At 43.7% G+C, this 21,857-nt stretch overlaps 1 protein-coding gene across 1 annotated transcript in view; it reads left to right on the top strand.

Annotated features, from left to right (window-relative positions):
* Nucleotides 1–21,857, top strand: part of cacna2d3a (calcium channel, voltage-dependent, alpha 2/delta subunit 3a) — a gene marked incomplete at both ends in the record, with an annotated part of 255,462 nt that overhangs the window by 31,452 nt on the left and 202,153 nt on the right. The window contains one exon of the mRNA XM_084436018.1: nt 13,270–13,386. Within this exon, the coding sequence (XP_084292144.1) occupies nt 13,270–13,386 (117 nt within the window). The remainder of the gene's footprint in view (nt 1–13,269; nt 13,387–21,857) is intronic.

The raw sequence follows: 21,857 nt of genomic DNA, 5'->3' as shown, positions 1-21,857 counted from the left end.
AACGTTAGCTAGCTTACACGGTATAGTGTGTAGCTAGCTGCACACAATGCTTAAATACACACTCATATTTTAAAAATGTATATACCTTTTGTTATGATCCTAACTCATTACGTTATTTTGTTCGCTTTCGGCGGATTGCAACGCATTAGGTAAGAAAGAAGTTTGAATGGGACCGCGAGTTGCTGTGATTGGATCAGAGTCTTGAGACCAGGGATTGCAGTGATTGGATCAGATTGATTGGCCACTGATTGAGCACACTGCAGTTACTCTGTATTTAATCAAGAATACTTTAATTTCAAAGTTAAGATAGATTATTAAAGGCTTGATATTTGCTATTAATAAAGCAGTATAGCCTAAGCGCCACCATCACTGCTGCCACTGCCCGCACCCATGCGCACCCTTGATAACCCCGATAACAGAGGGCCCTGTCACATAACAAATCCCAATGTAACCCTGCATACATACATACATACATACATACATACATACATACATACATACATACATACATACATACATACATACATATGTAACCTGGTGTATTGAGTACCACAGGACACAACAAAAAAATATGGGTTCTTTATTCTTGACCACTTGGCAAAGGAACAAAATGGCATTAAATGAGACTGTAGTCTTCCCAAAGTGATAAGGCTAATATACACTCCCAAGATCTAAGCTGACTGTAATAAACAACATTAATAAAGGTAATGTAAAATGCATAAATCACTCTAAGGTAAAATGCATAAACCACTCTAAGGTAATGTAAGATGCATAACTAACTCTAAGGTGCATAAATAACTCTAAGGTAATGTAAGATGCATAACTAACTCTAAGGTGCATAAATAACTGTAGGGTCGTTCTTCTATTGACAAAAACAAAAGAAATCAAACCAAAAACACCCACAGGTAATTACAATAGAACATAAAACCTGTGGTAGCCTACATTAACAGCCACTGAAATGTGCAGCCTTTCTCTATACTCACGTACTGTAGGCTATCCTATCTTGGTGCTGCTAGCTAAATTGCACGCGATGACAGGTCCTTGACTCTACTCAGGTAGGCTATTATGCAAACAAAAAGAACAATTACAAATATGTACCCAACATTCACTGATAACAGAAATACAAAACATGAACTTGCATACACCAATATGGACGATGCACTCACAGGGTCCTCACAAACCGCAGCGCACGCAGTCCTCAACTTCCCACACGCAGCCCACTGCATGGATATACAATCTGCAAACATCAGACCCACTCACGTCACCAACCCAAGTGAACATGTCATTCAATACTCCATACAAGTCCACTAGCATTCATCTTTAGATCATTTTACAATATACAAAGCTTCACTATAGAATATTTACCACTTTTATCCAGACTCTACGAAACATGCGGCAATCTCTCCACGAGAGCACATGCGACCTGGTCAAACAGACGACTCTCTTCCAGATACCTCATGCGCTACTTCTGCTAGTGCATGTCTCACGCTGGGGATGCCCAGAAAAGCACAGCGCCATCTAGTGGCTTTGGTTCACATCTATTTTCCACTTGGCTACACATACATACAAACATAGCCTCATGTGTGATTTAAGTATGTTTGAGAATGTTCTTTTGCAAAACTTAAGACGTTTTATATGAAGAACAAGCAAAGGCCAAACTACCAACTTCTCATTTGGCTCAACAAGAACATGACCTTCCCTAGATGTCTATGGTTGTGAGTTCAAGCCCCGGGTGATGCAGAATAAACACTCTACTCAGGCATTGCACTTCTTGGATTTCAGGCTGTAATGTAAATAAATTTGATCCAGCTATCAAAAGTAAAAAAGGATTTGCCAAGGTTCGCTAAAAAAGGTTGTCTGATTTATTAAGAAAACATACGATTGCAAAAGGACTTCAGGATAAAACACAGTGGTTCAACCAGCAGAAGTAACTAGGTTTGTGCTTGCACGCTGTTATACATTTTTTTTATCCGGATATGACATTCTAAGATCTGATTGGCTCATCAACACGTCATCAACAATGGTCAAGAGGTCAGACACGTGATATGGGAAAAGGGCGGTAAAATCTGAAAAAGGTTTCTGGCCAAACAAGGAAGACAATGGGAAGTCACTAGTGCAGACAGAAAGTCTGGTGTCTCGACCTCCTGGAGAGGTAGGTTAGCACAGCCAGGGGTTTTGCATGTGAAAGGTTGAGGGAGGTAGAGCGAAACTGTAAAACAAAGGACATGGCTGAGGATAGCAATTTCTATGACAAGACATGATTTAAAAAATATTTTTAATTTAAGAAGTTTTAAATAATTAGTCCGGGCAGAGAACCTCATGTATTTGTCATTTGTCTCCTCCTTCTTCCTCTTCCTCCTCAAAACGCCCGGCCCGACCCAGTGCTGCACAGAAGCTACTGTATAATGTTGATTTTGTACTTTACTTTCAGCAGGTTTGCTTGGCTGACGGGTTTGTGTTTGTGTTTACAGAATGCATCTCATACTATCACAGAGGTCAGGTCAGGGCATTGATACAGTACATTACTGGTAAACCATGGTAGCAAACAGGAGGTTTTTACGCTGTGAAAAGATGGCATTGCAGTGAACAAAAAGAGGGAGAGGGGATGAAACAGCCTGAGAATAGATGGAGCGTGACGGTCCAGATAGAGGAGTGATCTCCTGCCCTCCCTCCCTCTTTACAACACTTTCTGTTTCTCTTCTCGTTTTCACATGGACGTCTTAAAGGAGTAGTAAAGGGAAAATGCATGTTTAGCCCTGTTTTAAGGTTACTTATGATCATATACAATGGTTCAGATCAAAATGTTGACAAAACTAGCACTTTTGAGAAAGTCTGATACTGTAATTGCTCTACCACCATTTAGGTTATGCAATGGATGGGCACCTTGAAAAATCATTCAAAAACATGTTAAACTCTCGATTTTAAAGACAAGAAGCTCACCGAGGGGGTCATTGGTGTCCGTTGGTGTTCTGACATCAAATTCGTCGCAAAGTATGAATCCTGTAGGGTTTTATTGATCATTTTATGAAATCCATTGACTTGTATTGAAGCGACCGTTGTAGATGTGTAGATCAATCCGCAGAGGGGATTCAGGAAGCGGAACTACTTACGGTAGCTATTGTTATTGTTTATGTTGCTAGGCTACCTAGTTTGCGGAAGTTTACACACGTATGTGCTGCGACTAAATAGTTCTATGCTAAATATTTAAAAAAGCCTTTCCAGATGAACTAGAATCTTACTTTCTGGCGAATTATATGCCAGAACGCCAACTAACACCTCGGTGAGTTTCTTGTCTTTGAAATTGAGAGTTTAACATGTTTTTTGAATAATTTTTCAAGGTGCCCAACCACATCCATTGTAGACGGGTGGGCATCTTATATTTGGGCCCGGTTGTGGTTGTGTACTGTCTGTGTATCTTGCTAAGAGTGTAGCGGTTAGACCGTGAGTCTGGTTGGAATCAGACCAACTGGTGGCTTGGATGCTTGGTGAAACTAGGGAGGAGAGGGCCTCCGTGGCTTCTGCTGGGGCATTTGTACGGCGGCTTAATAATCGGCAGTTAATGAGTCTTACCCCTGGTTTCACCCCCCTGGTTTCCTTTGGCTCCATAGTGTTGCCAGGTACTGAGAAGTTGACTAGGGAGTTCCCTGAGGTCTTGATGTCATGTGTCAAGATGCGCATGTGTGTGAGTCCCCTGTTGATGTAGCTTCTGGAGAGGAGCTAGAGCCCTTGGTGGGGTTGGCAGTTGCGTTCATGGTTCACTTTAAGGAAGTACAGGAGAGGCCTTTAGTTAATCTCAGAGATACTTTCATGGGTCACCTGAAGGAGGCTGAGGAGGGGTCAGTGTTAGACACCTTTATGTTCCACCTAGAGGTTGGTGAGGTGATTAAAGAATCACCCGGTCATGTAGTTTCAGTGAAGGTGTTCGGTTGCATTGAGCATGTGTGTCAGCCTGCAATGAATCAACCCTATGACAACCAGGCCATTCTAGACAGTGTTGTGGCTTGGTAACTCTCGCCGCCTGGCTACGCTGTCAGCAAGCCCTAAAACTGTTAACAATGGCATCATTGTCTACGGCTGATTCATCGCTAACACTAAAACCTCTCCGGCCACGTAGCTTGGGAGGTAGAGTGGCCGGCTGGGGATCGCAAGGCCCTGGTTCGATCCCAGTTTCCGGCATTGTGCTGAAGTGTCCTAGAGCAAGACACTGAACCCCAAAATCGCTCACATGCATCATGGTGGCGCAGTCTTTTGTACTGTTGACTCACAACAAGAAGGTCTCCTGGGCCTTTCTGTACGGAGTTTGCATGTTCTCCCCGTGTTCGCAAGGGTTTCCTCGCAATATGAAAAACATGCAGAACAGATGCTCTTCAGTCCTGTCCCTGACCAGGACTTGGACTGAGCACTTGTACTTGGTACCCGGGTGCCACCGATGAGGCTGCCCACTGCTCCTGGCTGCCTCCAGAGGAGGACAGCTTGGATAGGATAAATGCAGAGGACAACTTCCACTGGTGACCACTGAAGATATGTGTGTGTGTGTGTTGTGTGTCGCCCCTCACTCACGTGTTTTATGTGTTCACGTGCGGCTTATAAAGATCTTCTTGGTCCAGATTATTATTATTATTCCTCCCTAGGCTAAACCAATACATTAAAATCATCAGCTTGCTTTAGGCACACAATAGATAATGGACAAACAGCCTACCTGTCACCCATGATGCGAGCTCTTGGCACTGGATCTCCATGTCCTCGGTCTTCCCACCAGCTGACGAGACGGCCAGCTCTAAAGTCGTCAATCTTCAAAGCTGACTTACAGCCACGCCTCTCCAGACGCGCTGTCCCCTGCTCGGGTTCGTTCAGGTTTTCATAGTTTTTCTAAAAGAGTCCAGCTCACTGGCAATAGTCAATTCGCTGTGTAACAATGGTGTGCTGTCAGCGTCTTCCCTACGTCCTAAGCGTGTGCGTTCCAGGCGCTCTATGTGGAACTGTGTTCCCTACGTATTGGTGGATTTCCCGTAGTCCTTTCAAGTTTGTTGTATATAAATTATACAGAAAAACTGGGTAATTTGTCTCTGTATGATGTCTAGTTCAAAATTCATGTTGATTTTCAATTTTCATTGGAAATCCAAAATGGCTGCCAAATGGACCAATGGGAAAATATTTAGATAACTTAAGGATTACAAAAACAAAGTTAGAAAAATATGTCAATGGGGTTCATGCGGGGGACTTTGGCATGGTTATGGGCATGGGGACCCTGCCTTCCTACTAGACTACTGTATAGGGTGCAGTAGTGATGTGTAAAATGAGCTGAGAATTTGGGGATTGGGGTCTGAGTCATCTTCATTAATCACTGTGCCATTATCCCCATAGAGACCACACACACACACACACCACATCTATGTAAACTCACTCGTGCACACACACACACACACACACACACACACACACACACACACACACACACACACACACACACACTGCAAAACCTACCTGTTGACATCTATTTTGGTGTCCCACCTGTGGTGTGCATGCTTCAGGCTCCTGTGTGTGTGTGTGTGTGTGTGTGTGTGTGTGTGTTTGTGTGTGTGATCCAGGCTGGCTGCTGGAGCCTGTAGAGAGAGGCAGGCCTGGGGCTCTAGCCGTCCCACTGTTGGAGCACTCTGTCAGGGAGAGATTACCAGCACAACCCCCTGTCTGGTGGAGCACAGCAGATGAGAGGGAGGGAGGGAGGGAGGGAGGGAGGGAGGGAGGGAGGGAGGGAGGGAGGGAGAGAGAGAGAGAGAGAGAGGAGGAGAGAGAGGACAGAAGAGGAGATTACAGGAAAGGAGAGGTGAAGATCCACTGTCACTGATCTGTCTGTTTGTCAGGTCTAATACACCTCAGACCATCAGCTGCTCAGTATTGGTCTGTCATTCTGATTGGTTCCAGAGCTGTTGTATATTCAGCATGATTGGCTGCTTGATCCTCACTCTGTCACTGTAATTCGCTGCCAGCTCATCAGTCAGACACTTTGATTGGTTACAAAGGATTTACACAGGGTTCTGTGCCTGGTTGGGGTGGAGTTAGTGTTTGTGTTAAAGTCTGGGTGGTTTAATGTTGTCAGAGCAGGGTTAGGGTTAAGGCCCATTCGTATCCTACGCAAGCTACTCTAGCGCGAGCTACGCAAGGCTACGCAAGGTGATGTTGACGCGTCCTTGCGTAGAAACGTGTCATGCCAAAAATTGTAACTTTACACAAGCGCAAGTGCTATTTCACACAAACCAATAGGGGCACTGACGCAAGGCAGCGACCCCCGCGTGCTCAGAGTGTACCAAAATACTTCACAGCAGCGTAGCGTAGCTTGTGTAGAATAGAATATACTTTATTGTCCCCTCAGGGAAATTTGTCTTGGACTCGTTTGCTGCACAAATCAACTCTATACATAGAAACAGAGGAGGACAACACATCACATGTCTCACATACATATACTACACACAACACGTTGTCCACAACATATTGCACATACAAGAGGAGTCAGCTGTAGTTGCATTTAAAAAAAAGAAAAGAAAGCTTGCAGCAAATTGTAATACAGGGTCTAGCTGATTGGTTGAGGTGGCTAAGGTTAGGGTTTGTATAGTATAGGGTCTAGCTGTTTGGTTGAGGTGGCTAGGGTTAGGGTTTGTATAGTATAGGGTCTAGCTGATTGGTTGAGGTGGCTAGGGTTAGGGTTTGTATAGTATAGGGTCTAGCTGTTTGGTTGAGGTGGCTAGGGTTAGGGTTTGTATAGTATAGGGTCTAGCTGTTTGGTTGAGGGAACAGAGGGGGGGTTAGGGTTAGTATAGTACAGAGTAGGGATTTCAAACGATTAAAAAGATAATCTAATTAATTACATGATCTGTAATTAATTAATCGCGATTCATCGCAAATTGATCAATTGCAAATTGATAACATAATGTTATTAGGAAACAAGCTGCACGATACATTACTTTACACCTCCCTCCACACATCAGTTTACAGCAGCACCGACACAAAAAACTCTGAAGTTTCTAGTAACGTTAGGTGCTTGATGTACAGTAGCTACTTTAATTAGCCCGTCGCTAGTAGTTAACAGATCATTCTCACAGACTTATTTTCTAATAATAGATGCCACTAACTTACTCACCCTGCTTTACATGTGCAGTTAGACTCCATGATTTTGTCCTGATGAATTTCTTTCTAGAGTTTGTGAAGAGTTTGTGCCTCACGCAAACTGCTTTGCTGGTACAGTATGCAAACGGCCGCACTCTTAATAACTGTCCCATCTTGGAGTATTTTGAAAGTAAACCAAAGTAAAAAGCAAAGTCCGATTATCCACTTCCTCGAGTTTGTTTGAAGGCACTGATGCTTTTGCGTTGCATAGGAGGTAGCCTACAGGGTCATTCAGGGCCAAATTAAGTTTGGCGCTTCAATAATGTTAAATCAGGCAATGACATCACAACTACAGCTGGACAAAATCGATTAATAAGTTGTGTTCATTTTTATTAACGCGTTAATGTTTGCATAATTAATTAATCTAATGAACGCATTAAATTGACAGCCCTAGTACAGATCTGTTTGGTTGAGGGAACAGTCGGGGGGTTAAAGTTAGTATAGTACAGGTTCTAGTTGTTTGGTTGAGAGAACAGAGAGGGGGTTAGGGTTTTTAAGGTGATGCAGTGTCATTGGGCCAAGTGTTTCTGTGTGATATTGAGAGGATTACGGTTGATGTGGAGTGATATTCAATTCACTGTAGAAATGGGCAGGGCTTGTGACTGGTGTTTTAGGCTGATGGGCTTATCAGCACCAATACTAGGGATCATCTATTTGTCACATGGTGGCTCTGTGGTTTGTTGCTGGCCGGCAGCTCTCTGTTGGCACAACAAGAGGGTAGTCATCATGTATCATAGCACGGAGCCGGTGACATGTACTGATGGCACCACAAGAGAGCAGTTTTGTAAATTCATTTAGTACCTCTGTGTGTTCAGACTTGCCAATACACAAGTCCCATGCTGTCATATTTCCTGATGCCCCCTAAACTTGGTCTTAACCATATTGAATTGTCAATAAACACTGTCAGACTGATATGCCTTCATACTTGGACATGCATCAAATAAACTGAACTAATAGTTTAATTAACGCATCATACCTTTGACATTCTACTTAATATGCAAACTTCATAAGGGTGAATGGGAACAATTTTAACAACTCAACATCAACACCACGTAAACAGGAAGTGAGGTCTAATTGCTTAACGCATCATCCCTTTGACGTTCTACTTAATATGCATGCTCCATGAGGGTCAATAACTACCTGCTTACTCAATCAAATGTATGTACATGTCCAGATAAGCCTTACTTCACCACCTACAGGGAAGTGCATAGGGAAGTGCATAGAACATTTGTCCAGAACTATCGAAAGAACAGCTGTAATGGCCATAAGCCAGGCTGGACCTGGCCTGGTTATGGAAGGGGTCCTTACAACTGACACCATTACAGCAGCAGACCGCTGCTGTACACTGTTTCAGCAGCTCTCTCTTCTCAGCATCTCTCTCTTCCAATCCTTACCTCTCTTTCTCAGCCACTCTCTCCCTCCCTTCCTCAACCCCCATCTTCATCCCCCTCTTTCTCTACTAATCCCTCTCTGTCTCCTCCCTCATTTTCTCTCTCTCTCTCTCTCCCTCTCTCTCTCTCTCCCACCCCTGTCTCTCTGATGCTACAGTGTAGGAACTAGGGTGAGTGTGTGTGTCTAAGCTGTTTGGCAGAACATTAGAGGGGCCACTACCACTTCACATGGCGCTAATCTTCCGTTAAACCCCTTAGCGCTGCTAGCCTACAACCCTGCAGCTCCATTAACCCAGCCCTGCAGCTCCGTTAACCCAGCCCTGCAACTCTGTTAACCCAACCCTGCAACTCTGTTAACCCAACCCTGCAGCTCTGTTAACCCAGCCCTGCAGCTCCGTTAACCCAGCCCTGCAGCTCCGTTAACCAAGCCCTGCAGCTCCGTTAACCCAGACCTGCAGCTCCGTTAACCCAGCCCTGCAGCTCCGTTAACCCAGCCCTGCAGCTCCGTTAACCCAGCCCTGCAGCTCCGTTAACCCAGCCCTGCAGCTCCGTTAACCCAGCCCTGCAGCTCCGTTAACCCAGCCCTGCAGCTCCGTTAACCCAGCCCTGCAACTCTGTTAACCCAACCCTGCAGCTCTGTTAACCCAGCCCTGCAACTCGGTTAACCCAACCCTGCAACTCGGTTAACCCAACCCTGCATCTCTTTTAGCCCCCCATGCAGTTCTACTAACCCTGTAGCTCTGTTAACCCAACCATACAGCTGTTAACCCTGCAGCTGTGTCAAACCTGCAGCTCTGTCAAACCCGCAGCTCTGTTAAACCTGCAGCTCTACTACCCTATAGCTCTGTTAAACCTGCAGCTCTGTTAACCATAGCCCCACAGCCACATCATTGCTTCAATGGTCTGGAAGAAATTGTCCCTCCCTCAGCACAGTGTGTGATAAGCCAAGGCAGAGAGTGTGCGTGTGTAAACTAGTATCAGTACAAGTGTGGGAATTAGCAGGGCTTAATGTCCCTGAATGAGTACTGGAGAATCTGCTCTGCTGTCTAATGTGCACACACTCGCGCACACACATACACACACAAACATGCACAAACGACATACACACACAAACATCAAACGTGCACACACACACACACACACACACACACGCTATAGATTTATTTGAGGAACTGATGTGGTCAGCAGAGCTTTGCGGGTTGGGGTTCTGAAGCTGAGTACACTTATAACAGCCAAGATGCTTTAGCTGTTTTACACTGAAATTCGATTTTTGATTGTTTTTTGAAGCCAATTAAACTATTCAACCTTCAGATGTGAGAACTGCCGTGAAGAAAGAAGATTGAATGTAATTGTGTTCACAAAAAGCCAAAAGGGTTTTAATGGATTCAGTCTTACTGCGTTGCAGTCTCTCTCTCTTCTGCCACCTACAGTACAGCTCTCTCTCTCTTTCTCTCTCTCTCTCTCTCTCTCTCTCTCTCTCTCAAAAGAATAGGGAATTAATGTGTGTTTGTGTAGACCCTGTCCCCTCCTCCCTCCTTCAGTCTATTGCGCAACTCTGAATTCCTGCCCTTTCTAACCCACCTCATCAACACACCTCCTGCATCAGGATGCTTTCCCTCTGCTTTCAGGACTGCCAGAGTTACCCCCCTCCTGAAGAAACCGTCACTTAAATCTTGTGCGCCCATCTTTTTGTTTCATGCAAACATTTAATGTACGTCCACATTGTCCTATTAAATAAACTTAAACTTAAACCTCTCTGGCGTCAAGAAGTACAGACCGGTTTCCCTTATATCCTTTCTATCAAAAACAATTGAGCGTGCTATCTTTAAAGTCGCACTGAAACGGACGTTTGAGATAATTTTACTTCCGTAGTTTGACGTATTTCTGACGCAAACAAGCTATGAGGGTGGGACATATGTTTAGAGGAATTTGATTGGAACATTTACAAGTGGACAGGACGGTAGAGGGATTCGATAGAAGGATAGCGTTGATTGATGGGCGGATGTCGTGAGATTATTGGCCTACAATCTAAGGTACCTGTTGTCGTCATTGCACGTGACCTACCGTTTTCGAGGAAGTAAGAAATTATATACTTTGATATAAGATTACAACAAAAGTAGAATTTTGTAATTTTTTTTGGCATACATCGTTGAATAGGTGAACACTATGACCAAGTATGTGAACCAAAATGGGACAGAATGCTTTTTTCATTTGAATGCGACTTTAAACAACTGTCTTTATATCTCCATCAGAACAATTTCCTGGACCCCCGCCAGTCTGTGTTCAAGGTTGGCCACTCGACAGAGACGGCCCTCATTGCAGTGACAGAGTCATACCACGCCGCGAGAGCAAACTCTCTCTCTTCCGTCCTGATACTCCTAGACCTGTCAGCAGCGTTTGATACGGTAGACCACCAGATCCTTCTATCCAGCCTTGAGGAGACAGGCGTCACTGGCTTTGCATTCTATCTGACAGGTCGCTCTTACCAGGTGACATGGAGTGGTTCTGTGTTGGAACCACATAGTCCAGGGTCTTTGCAGGGTGGTGTGTACACAATTTTTTGGGGAAACCTCAATTTTATGCCGAGTAGCCTACCAGCATATATAGTATCGGCCTAAATTCTTCACTGTCAATCAATCAATCAAAGCTTTATTTGTAAAGCGCATTTCATACCCAGAGGCAACACAATGCGCTTTACAGAGAACAAGGGAGGTGTGCATACGACCCACTCTCTACATATTCCAGAGGGAAGCAAAAAAACAGTAATCACCTGGGGGCCAGATAAGTGAGCTGTAAAAATTCTTCCCTGACCCCTCTCACTGTTCTCTCACTGTTCTCGTTCTGACTGAGCTCACTTTTCACCTGTCTATTAATTATCTCGATTACTAGTGATCCAAACCATGGACAATGCAAGAAAGAGGGATGGGCTGCACTTGAAACAAGCTAGCAAACACATTTGGAGAGGATTTGAATTGCTATTTTTATTATTGCTGTCTTTATTTTTATTCATCTAATTTTCAGCATTTTGGCACTGGTGATTCTCCTTTGGTTCTGGCTAAAATCTCTTTGGGGGGTGCCAAAAATTCCTCTATGCAGGAAAAACCCTGGTAGTCTGACTACGGGAGTTCCACAAAGGTCTGTCCTTGGTCATGGACCTGGCCATCACCAATTGACGACACAGTGGTGATGCCAACTCGGACTGTGAGGAATCTGGGTGTGACTCTGGATGTCCAACTGTCGCTCTCTACACATATCACATCCATTACACGCTCTGGCAGATTCCTGCTCTACAACATCACGAGGAAACTGTTGTGCCCCAACGCCCAAGCCGATCCCAGTCCCGTTCCCAGTCCCTTTCAGTGCGTCAGCATTGAGGTTGGGCCCAGCGTCTCCCTGAGCAGCAGGTGTTGCCCATTACCATCTGGCCAGCTGAAGCCAATCTCCGGGGCCCAGCGTCTCCTTCAGCAGCAGGTGTTTCTCATTACCATCTGGCCAGCTGAAGCCAATCACCACCTGGGCTCGGCAATACTTCAGGCTGCTGAAGTCAGACGTCAGGCGCTTGTACGTTGACACCTACGACCTCCACCTACACCCTCCCTCGAACCTCCAAAGCCCCATCTCCACTGCTCCTTCCCACCACCCTCTTTCCTCCTCGGGACGCCATCTCCCCGTGCTCCCCTTCCCAGGACCCTCCCGGACGGATCTATCCCCACGTCTTCGACCCAGGTACCCACCTCTCAGACTCTCCCTGTCGCCTCACCCCTGCCACTAGGGCTCTTCTTCTGCAGCACAACACTCCCTGGTACATTTACACTCGCACCACACTTAGCTTTGCACCTAGACACTGCCACACACACGTAGTCTAGCACACACTCCATTCACATTCCTACTAGATACCCACACACGCCCAATAGTTTTGGCTTACGCTAGGTAGGGTTTCTGATTTATTAAACCTTTGAACTTGGATCCGGTGTCCTGTCTCTGCTTCTGGGGTCTCGGGCACATTTGGCTAGCAGGTATTGTTGGGTCATAACAGATTCGCCCTTTCCGCACGAATGAAACTGCATCTCCCACCTGGACTACTGCAACTCCCTTCTTGCTGGGGCCCGGCTTCAGCCATTAAACCTCTGAAGCTTGTCCAGAAAGCTGCTACTCTTCTGGTGTTCAACCACCCCAAGTTCTCCCTCCCTTCTCCGTTCTCTACACTGGCTCCCTGTAGCAGCTTGCATCCTGTTTAAAACTCTGGCGCTAGCCTACAGCATAATGAAAGGAACAGCTCCCTTCTACCTCCAGGCCATGGTCAAGCCCTCACCCCCTCCCGACCTCTGCAACCTCGGGGTGAGTGATTGCCCTGTCACTCCAGGGCCCCTGCAGTCGATCGCCCCTGCAGTCGATCAACATGGTCACGGCTCTTTTCTGTCCTGGCCCCGCAGTGGTGGAATGAACTGCCCACTGACGTCACGACAGCAGAGTCGCTGCCCATCTTTCACTGCAGGCTGAAAACTCACCTCTTCAAAAAGTACTACCATAATCCTCCCTCTGAAGCACATATTCTATTTTTCTTTTTGCACCTTGGCTTTAGCACTAAATTATGCTCTTAGTCACTTGTTTAGAACACTTCTGGAGACTTCTTATGATGAATGCAATTATTGTAAGTCGCTTTGGATAAAAGTGTCTGCTAAATGACTGTAATGTAATGTGTTTGTGTGTGTTACAGAAATACAAGGAGTTTGAGCGGGTGGTGCGTTTGGAGGAGATTGATGGCCTGAGGCTGGTGAAGAGACTGGCTGACGACATGGAGGAGATGTTCCGCAAGAAGACTGAGGCCATGGAGGTACGTCAGAAACACGTCCAGCAGGTTTACATCAGAAACACGTCAGAAACGCATCAGAAACACCTCCACTAGGTTTACATCAGAAACACATCAGAAACACATCCACCAGGTTTACATCAGAAACATGTCAGAAACACGTCAGTAACACATCCACCATGTTTACATTAGAAACACATCCACCAGCTTTACATCAGAAACCATCCACCAGCTTTACATCAGAAACACATCTACCAGCTTTACATCAGAAACACGTCAGAAACACGTCAGAAACACATCCACCATGTTTACATCAGAAACACATCCACCAGGTTTACATCAGAAACATGTCAGAAACACATCAGAAACACGTCCACTAGGTTTACCTCAGAAACACATCCACCAGGTATACCTCAGAAAATTAAGATAGTTTAAAATAGAATAAAAACTATAAAAAGAGTGCAAATTAAGAACACAAAGATATTAAAACAAGTAAAGCTACGTGGTAAAAGCAGTGTTATAAAGGTATGTTTTAAGATCTCGCTTAAAATTAACAAGGCCTCAGACATTCTCAGGTCCTCTGGCAGGGTGTTCCAAAGGTTGGGGGCATACAAACTAAAATCTGCTTCCCCATGCCTCTTAGTCCTGGCTCTAGGGACCATTAAAAGCTCTGTGCCAGAGGACCTGAGGGACCTACTGGGTGTATATTTTAAAAGCATATCTGATATGTATTTGGGTGCTTGATTATGTAATGACTTACAGACTAATAAAAAAAATCGTAAAAGCTTTTCTAAAACTGACAGGTAACCAGTGCAGTGATTTTAAAAGTGGTGTGATGTGAGCCCTCCTTCTTTGTAAGAACACGCGCTGCAGTATTTTGAATCAGTTGGAGTTGACTAATCGCTTTTTTGGGTAGGCCAGACAGATCCAACCTGCTAGTAATAAAAGCATTACCCTAACCCTTGTCTTTCAGTGAAAGGAAAGGGAAGGTTTCACCTTGGCAATGTTTCTTAGGTGATGAAAATAGGTCATTGTCACATTCTTTATATGGGCCTCAAAGCTACTGTAAGATCAGAGTCCAACACAACGCCTACGTTCCTTGCCTGGCAGTTCGTATTCGGTGACAGTGTTTTTAAGTGCACCGATAGTCTCTCTCTCACCTTTTTCACCAATGATCAATATTTCAGTTTTGGTTTAACTGGAGGAAGTTCTGTGACATACACACATTTATGTCAGCAATACACTCTATCAAATGGTTAATTTGACAGAAACGCATCAGAAACATCCACCAGGTTTACATCAGAACCACATCCACAAGGTTTACCTCAGAAACACATCAGAACCTCGACCACCAGGTTTACCTCAGAAACACGTCCACTCTTCACCACATCCACCCACCACCGCGTCCACCAGTTCCATTGTGGTTTCATACATCGTAACAGTACTGAAACATATGAGTATTTGTATTAGGGATGTGCACGGTTAACCGATTTCTCGAGTACCCGAGTAGGCAATCTGCTAGTCGGAAAATAAATACTACTCGGTTAATCTAAAGGCTATACAATATGGCATGTTTGGCCGTGAAAGCGCGCATTTCTGAGCGCCTGTGCCCTTCTTCAATTGTTACCAAAGAGGATAGAGCGTTGGCGGCTGCCTGGAGAAAAGCGCTGTACTGTATATGGAGTCTTTTTAAGAGCGCTCCGGCACAGGCCCATGCGCGTATAGCCTACTCGTTTTCCAGCCTATAAAGAAATATTGAATGAATAGGCCTGTTGTTCAATAAATCTATTTAGTTTTGCATGGACATTTCTCTAATGAAGGCTTGACGCCGAAACATCCATTATTGTCCAATAAATTGGAAATAGGCAGTGAGTGCCGCGGTGCTTTTTAGATAACGCTAAAAATTAATTCACTTGTTATCCGGCATCGGCAGTAAAGGCTTGGTTTAATACTTAATTTATATTAGTAAATTAGAGGTCTGGTTGCATATTGTAGGCTTAGAGTTTTCAGAGTAGCCTAACGATAGGCTTAATAGGCTATGAGCTGGGCAGTGCATCCACATTAAAAGGCTGCGTTTTTCGATTCCGATAGCTTCATGAAAACCTGTGGGTTATTCAATCTGATAAGTAATGCATCCAACCACACATCAGCTTTTAAATATGTTTATTTGCAAGGGCATGGACGAGACATGAAAGCACCGCCACGGTAATAACGGCGGAAAAAAACGTTTTCCCCTCCGAGGGGGCCGGGGTTCAATGCGCTCTGTCTGGACGGTATCTTTTTTTGAGTAATCTTTTTTTTGAGTAATCGGTTACTCGAGTAGGATCAGGTTAGGTTACTCGGTTTTAAAATTAGTCGAAATTCCCATCCCTAATTTGTATACATACAACATTCTGTATAGAAATAATACAGACTGTATGACCTGGGAAACAGGGAATCATGCAATCAGTCGGACAGATGGGTTGTTAACAGAGGCAGCTTCTTCCCTACAGCCATCAGCCTCTTCAACAAGGCTTGTGTCCCCCTATGACTCCCCCCCGCCCCATCACGGGCCCCACCACCATTGAGAGACACTGTCCATAGACATGATCTGAATGTACTGTATAGGATGCACTGCACTCACATATCACACCGCACACACATATACACATACACACACTCACTTACACATTACACTCTGCAACCTCACTGTACATACACTGACTGCACAACTTTTTGTATATTGTTCTTTCTTAGCTTATCCTTTTTTGCACTACTGTAGCATTTTGTACTCTGTCTTTACACTGTCCTGTCTCATCCCTACACCCTGTCCAAAGTTGTCTCAATGTTATGCACTATGACCGAAAGCAAATTCCTACTATGAAAAACTGCATGGCAAGAAACGGATTCTGAATCTGATAACAGAATAGAAACTTGGCCCATCTGATCCATAAATGATCCTGGATCACTTCTCATAAAGTGTTTTTTTGTGTGTGTGTGTGTGTGTGTGTCTGTGTGTCTGTGTGTGTGGGTCTGTAACTTATCCATTGGTGTCAGTGTCATTCTATTGATTTTCTCAGAATAAACCCAGTATCTTAGAGGCCAATTTAGGACAGGGCTGGGGGCTTTTATGGGGAGGGAGAGTGTGTGTGTGCGTGTGTGTGCGAGCGTGTGTGTGTGTGTGTGCTTGTTTTTGTATGTGGGGTAAAGGTGTGTGTTTCTGTGTGCGTGTGCGTATAGTGTGTGTGTGTGTGTATGTGTGTGTGTGCGCACAGTGTGTGTACAGTATGTGTGTGTGTGTGTGTGTGTGTGTGTGTGCAGTACTGAAGGGGAAGGACAGTGCAGGATGGATCTGTGGTTTCAGCTCCTCTGGCTGCAGCTGGTAGATCCTATCAACCCTACATGGGGCTGTTAACAGGAATTGGATTTCTCTGTGTGAGTATTTTTATAGAAGAGAGAGAGAGGGAGAGACAGAGAGGGCGAGACAGAGGGAGAGTTTGATAGAGACAGAGAGAGAGACACAGCAAAAGACTGATGGAAAGACAGAGACGAAGGGAAGAAAACAAAATAGCAAAAACAAAAAAGATGTAAACATTAGTCAAGTCGAACTTTATTCATAACACATTTAAAACAACCATGGTTGACCAAAGTGCTGAACAGGATAACATAATCATCAACATATACCGTAATCATAATATCAACAGATCAACCTAATAATAATAAATGCACACAATAGCCACACAATTTAAAATGGAGAGGGGTTTCAGTCAACTCGAATTGAATGTCAATGAGAAGAGGTGGGTCTGTAACAATGACTTAAAAATTCCTAGAGTCCGGGCAGTTCTTACGTGGATAGGTAAACTGTTCCAGAGACTGGGTGCAGCCACCGCCAAGGCTCGGGCACCTTTTTTTTGAGCCTATATGAAATAGAGGCATTAAAAATGTTACAATATTACTAGGGCCCTCAATTTAATGTGTTAACTAGAAATGGTGCTCAGAGAGCACAGACCTCTGCCTCTGAATGCATTTTGTGTCTCTGCGCGCGCCAAAATTGAATGAGTTCTAAATTGTCCCACCCCCTTGCTACACCCCTCCACCGAGTTATATGTCTGGTAGTTTTTGCATAATCCTAGCCTAAAAAATGAATGTAGGTGAATGGCCGTCCGGGCCATGTTTGCACGGCTCGTGGACCTGACCCATCATGGTAGTAAAAATGACTGAGTAGTAAAAATTACTGGAGTTGAATGGGTGGCTGTATTTGGCTGGCTCTGTGGCGCCCCCCTCGGGTCACAGCCAGCGGGGGGCAATGTGGTGCACTCTGGGATCTGAAATGTAAAGAGTTTTAAGGTGGCCCATGATAGGTAGGTAGACCAGCTCTGTGACCTAGTGGTAGAGTGTCCGCCCAGAGACTGGGAGGTTGTGGGTTCAATCCCTGGCCGGGTCATACCAAAGACTATAAAAATGGGACCCATTGCCTCCCTGCTTGGCAATCAGCATCAAGGGTTGGAATTGGGGGGTTAGATCACCAAATGATTCCCGAGCGTGGCACCGCTGCTCACCGCTCCCCCAGGGGATGGGTCAAATGCGGAGAACAAATTTCACGCACTCAGGTGTGTGACAATCAGTGAGACTTTAACTTTAACTTTGATACACCCCTCCACCGACTTTAATAAAAATTGGTATATCAACTTCTAAAGCCACCTTTTGTAATGTCTATTCAATGTTTTACTCGTCTGCCACAATAATTTAATGTCTTTAATTGAAATATCTTCATTTGGGGTCTTTTTCCAGAAAAAAAAAGAATATTAATTGTGATTAATTAGATTAATAAATTCCAGATCATGTAATTGATTCGATTTTTTTTTTTCATTGGCAGCTCTAGATATTACTAACGTTCAGTATCTCTGTCTCATGCATGCAGGGCAGAATCAGAACAATATCTGGCCAATATCTATTATTAATCAGAACTCAAGAGGGCAATACATCTTTGGAGATGTCCTTTTTATTGTTACTGCAGCATTTTACTGATATTTTTATTGTTGTTTTTTTTCAATTTACATACATTGACATGAATCTTACTCTCTTTGGCAATACAAATGTACACATTTGTCATGCCAATTAAGCAAATTGAATTGAATTGAGAGAGAGACAGACAGACATAAATCCTGTTCTTTATTGGACTGTACAGTCTACTTCCTGACTTACTGTAATATCTTGTCCAATGAAATTTATGATTTCAATTCAAAATCGAATGAGCTTTCGACTTCAAACTTTGAAATCAAAATCAGGTTTGTGATTCTCACAGTATTTTTTTTCTCCCCCTGCCCCCACCCCTGCGCGCCAGCTTAATCATGCCATGGGTAAAAAGTAAACAAAGGACAGAGTAGTAGTGATGGGCATTCCGGCTCTTTTTAGTGAGCCAGATTATTTGGCTCAGCTTGGCAATAAGAGCCGGCTCTTTCGGCTCCCAAATGGCTCTTCATGTTACCAATTGTGCCTTTCATATTTAAGCCAAATTTTGCGCTGTTTTCACCTATATCACTTAAATTATTTGATATAATTATACTAAACCTTAACATTTCCAGAATACCATCATTTTACATTGTTTTGTATAACAAGATTAAATGTGAAAACATCAAACACTATTACACATGTTTATTAAACGTTTTATTTATACAAATCACTCAATCAAACGGAACACACTCAAACGGAACACACATCCCAGCTCAATGTGGGAACATACTGCCTCCTTTACAGCAGCAGCTTTTTAAAGAGACACATTTCCATTTTAACAGAAAATGCAGGTAGAGATGCCTAAAACCTGGACAAATAAAACCTAAACAATCTGCATCAAGAGATAACACTAGAAGATAAGTGGGAAAATTATTTTTGTCTCTAAAATTACAAAGTGCAAAACAGCAGCATCCTAACAGTTTTAGTTGTATCTATCAACAAAAAACTATCTATTTATCAGCTACCTACAGTCTTGTATTAAAGATATATGTAATATGTGGATTAAAATAAAAAAATAAAAAAATAAAAAAACATCCATAGGGCTTTGCTAAGGCTGCAGAGTAAAAGTATTGCTTTTCCATACATTTTTTTATTTTGTCTGAAATTATTACATTATGAAATTTTGACGGCCCGACAATGACACTCTGTTGATATCGTACCAGCCAATAGTATTACAGCGTTGGTACTGCGCGCTGGGTTGCCAGGTACTATTCTAGCTTCACCACTGTGAGATTAGCAGTAGCCAGCTAACGTTATACTTCCATGAAATAGCAGCATTATAGATGTTGGTTAGCATCAAGTGTGTGTGCGATTATAAAACGGCAGCTTTTCCATCCACTTCCGCTCGCTATTTTCAGCTAAACTTTTGGTAAAATTTCCGAGTTTCGTCATCCTGCTTTTCCGCCTGAGTCCCGGCGAACCGTGCGATACAAATCTGAAAAGCTCAGTGACCGAAGAAGGAGCAAAGGTCGGATAGATATCGGGCCAGCCTTTGTTCGTTGGACGGAGTTTATGGAGTTTCATGGGATAAAGTCACATGGTGACATGGCTACTTTTCTTCTAGACCGGTAAACTAACTAACTAGCTATCGTTATCTTTCTTGGAACCTGCATAGCCAGACCTAACGTTATCTCCACACTACAGCATCTAACGTAACTTATTACATGGCACTCTGAAATACTTGATTGTGATTACTGATTAGTGTAAAGTTATGTTCCTCTCGGAGTGAAGATCTTATCACAATATGACTGAAATAGTGCATTCTCTGGCATTTTGGCAACCAATACGTTGTGTTGTTGCAGTTCTTATCTTTAGACACTAGATGGGGGAAATAATCCACATATTACATATTATACCTTTAATCTACAAAAAAAGAAATCGTTTCTCAGTCGGGACCCTGCTCCACTTAAAAGAGCCGGCACATAGAGCCGTATCGTTCGCGACCGACCCATCACTACAGAGTAGGCCTAACGTTAGTCTACTTGGCCATCTCTCCCAAAGTAAATGTTCGTTAAAGCTAGTTGGAGCTCAAAGGTAGCTATATGTTTTCATTTAAATACATAGCCAAGCTAGTTGAATACAGTCAGACACAAGGTGCACTAATCTAAACATTTATATTGGAAAGTACTGGTGCATGGACGATCGAAATGACTGGAAATTTTGCTGAAGGGCTCATCCGAGGACAACATAGAGAGAACGTTAGCCTACAAGGTATGGTGTGGTGTACAAGCTGCTAGGACTGGGAACAAAGCAAAACACAGCTAGTATCATTAGCTAGTGAGCTATCTAGATATAGCATCTACAGCCAAATGGGCATTCAATGAAATAGGTAGACTAAAGTTAGCTGGCTAGCCTAAGCCTAAAGAAATTAGCTAGCTAAAAAAAAGGCAGCTAGCTATTGAACGCCCCTGTTTGGCTGTAGACTATGCTCTATCTAGCTCACAAGCTAACATTACATTTTTCTTTGTTTATTTTCAGTCCCAGCAACTAGGCTAGTGGCTAGGTAAAGTGTGCTTGTTAGCTAGCTGTGTTTTAGATAATTTCGTAGCTGTATAATATGCTGATATGGTATAATTCAAAAGGTTTAGTATTACTTTAGCTAACGTTAGCTAGCCTAGCCAATGTTAGAGTTGGCTAACCCTATGGCCAGAGATGGCTTGTGAAGGTAAAGTTACTTGACAGAAAGCTTACGTTTGACTATCAATATGGAGTGGGAACCTTTGTTGGAATGTAACCTTGCATCATCCATTCACTATCAGATTCAGATCCTGTCTAGAGCCCGCCTGTCCAAAACTGTCATCTGGTACTGTATCTGGTTGCATCCGATTTTGTTTGTGACCAGGATGCTCAGAGCAGACTGTCTGCTAGCTAGCGAAGTTGGGGGAGTGCAAATGAAACAAAAATTGGCTGTTACCAAGCGTGTTTCTGCTTCAGCTTTGAGCTAACAGCTGAGCATTAGCTATGATGTCAGAGATCCCAAGCATGTTCACTTCCTGACTCATAAACAGCCTATTATAAACCTTGACAATGGAGCATGCTATGAATGATACACAAAAAGCCAATCATTTAACAGAGAGACCCCAAGCAAGCACACTGCTGGCTCAGAAACAGCCTGTCATATTCCTTGATAATAATATCATTGTCCCTAAACCCCTAATTGTATTTTCTCCCATTTTGATTATTGCGAAGTTGGTCTTAAATCTTAAATTTCATTCTGAGCATTCTGAGTGGAATTAAAAAAATCTTAAGAAGTATTAAATCAAACTTGCCTTAAGCTGTAGGAACCCTGCCACCAAACCTGACTTGGCTACAGTCTGTGTGTACGGTCATATGTGTGTGTCTCCTACTCTCCTCTCCTCACCTGTCTCTCGTCTTCCTCCTCTACTCCCTTTCTCTCCTTTCTTCTGTTCATCTCCCCTCCTCTCCCTTCCTCTCCCCTCCTTTCCTCCTCTCTCCCCTCCTCTCTTAATTTCCCTTCCTCTCCTCCCCTCCTCCTCTTCCCT

Source organism: Borostomias antarcticus (genome assembly GCF_949987555.1).
Source record: "Borostomias antarcticus genome assembly, chromosome: 3".
NCBI lineage: Eukaryota > Metazoa > Chordata > Actinopteri > Stomiiformes > Stomiidae > Borostomias > Borostomias antarcticus.
Note: the sequence above shows the minus strand (reverse complement) of the source record. Positions and strands in the feature narration are given on the sequence as shown.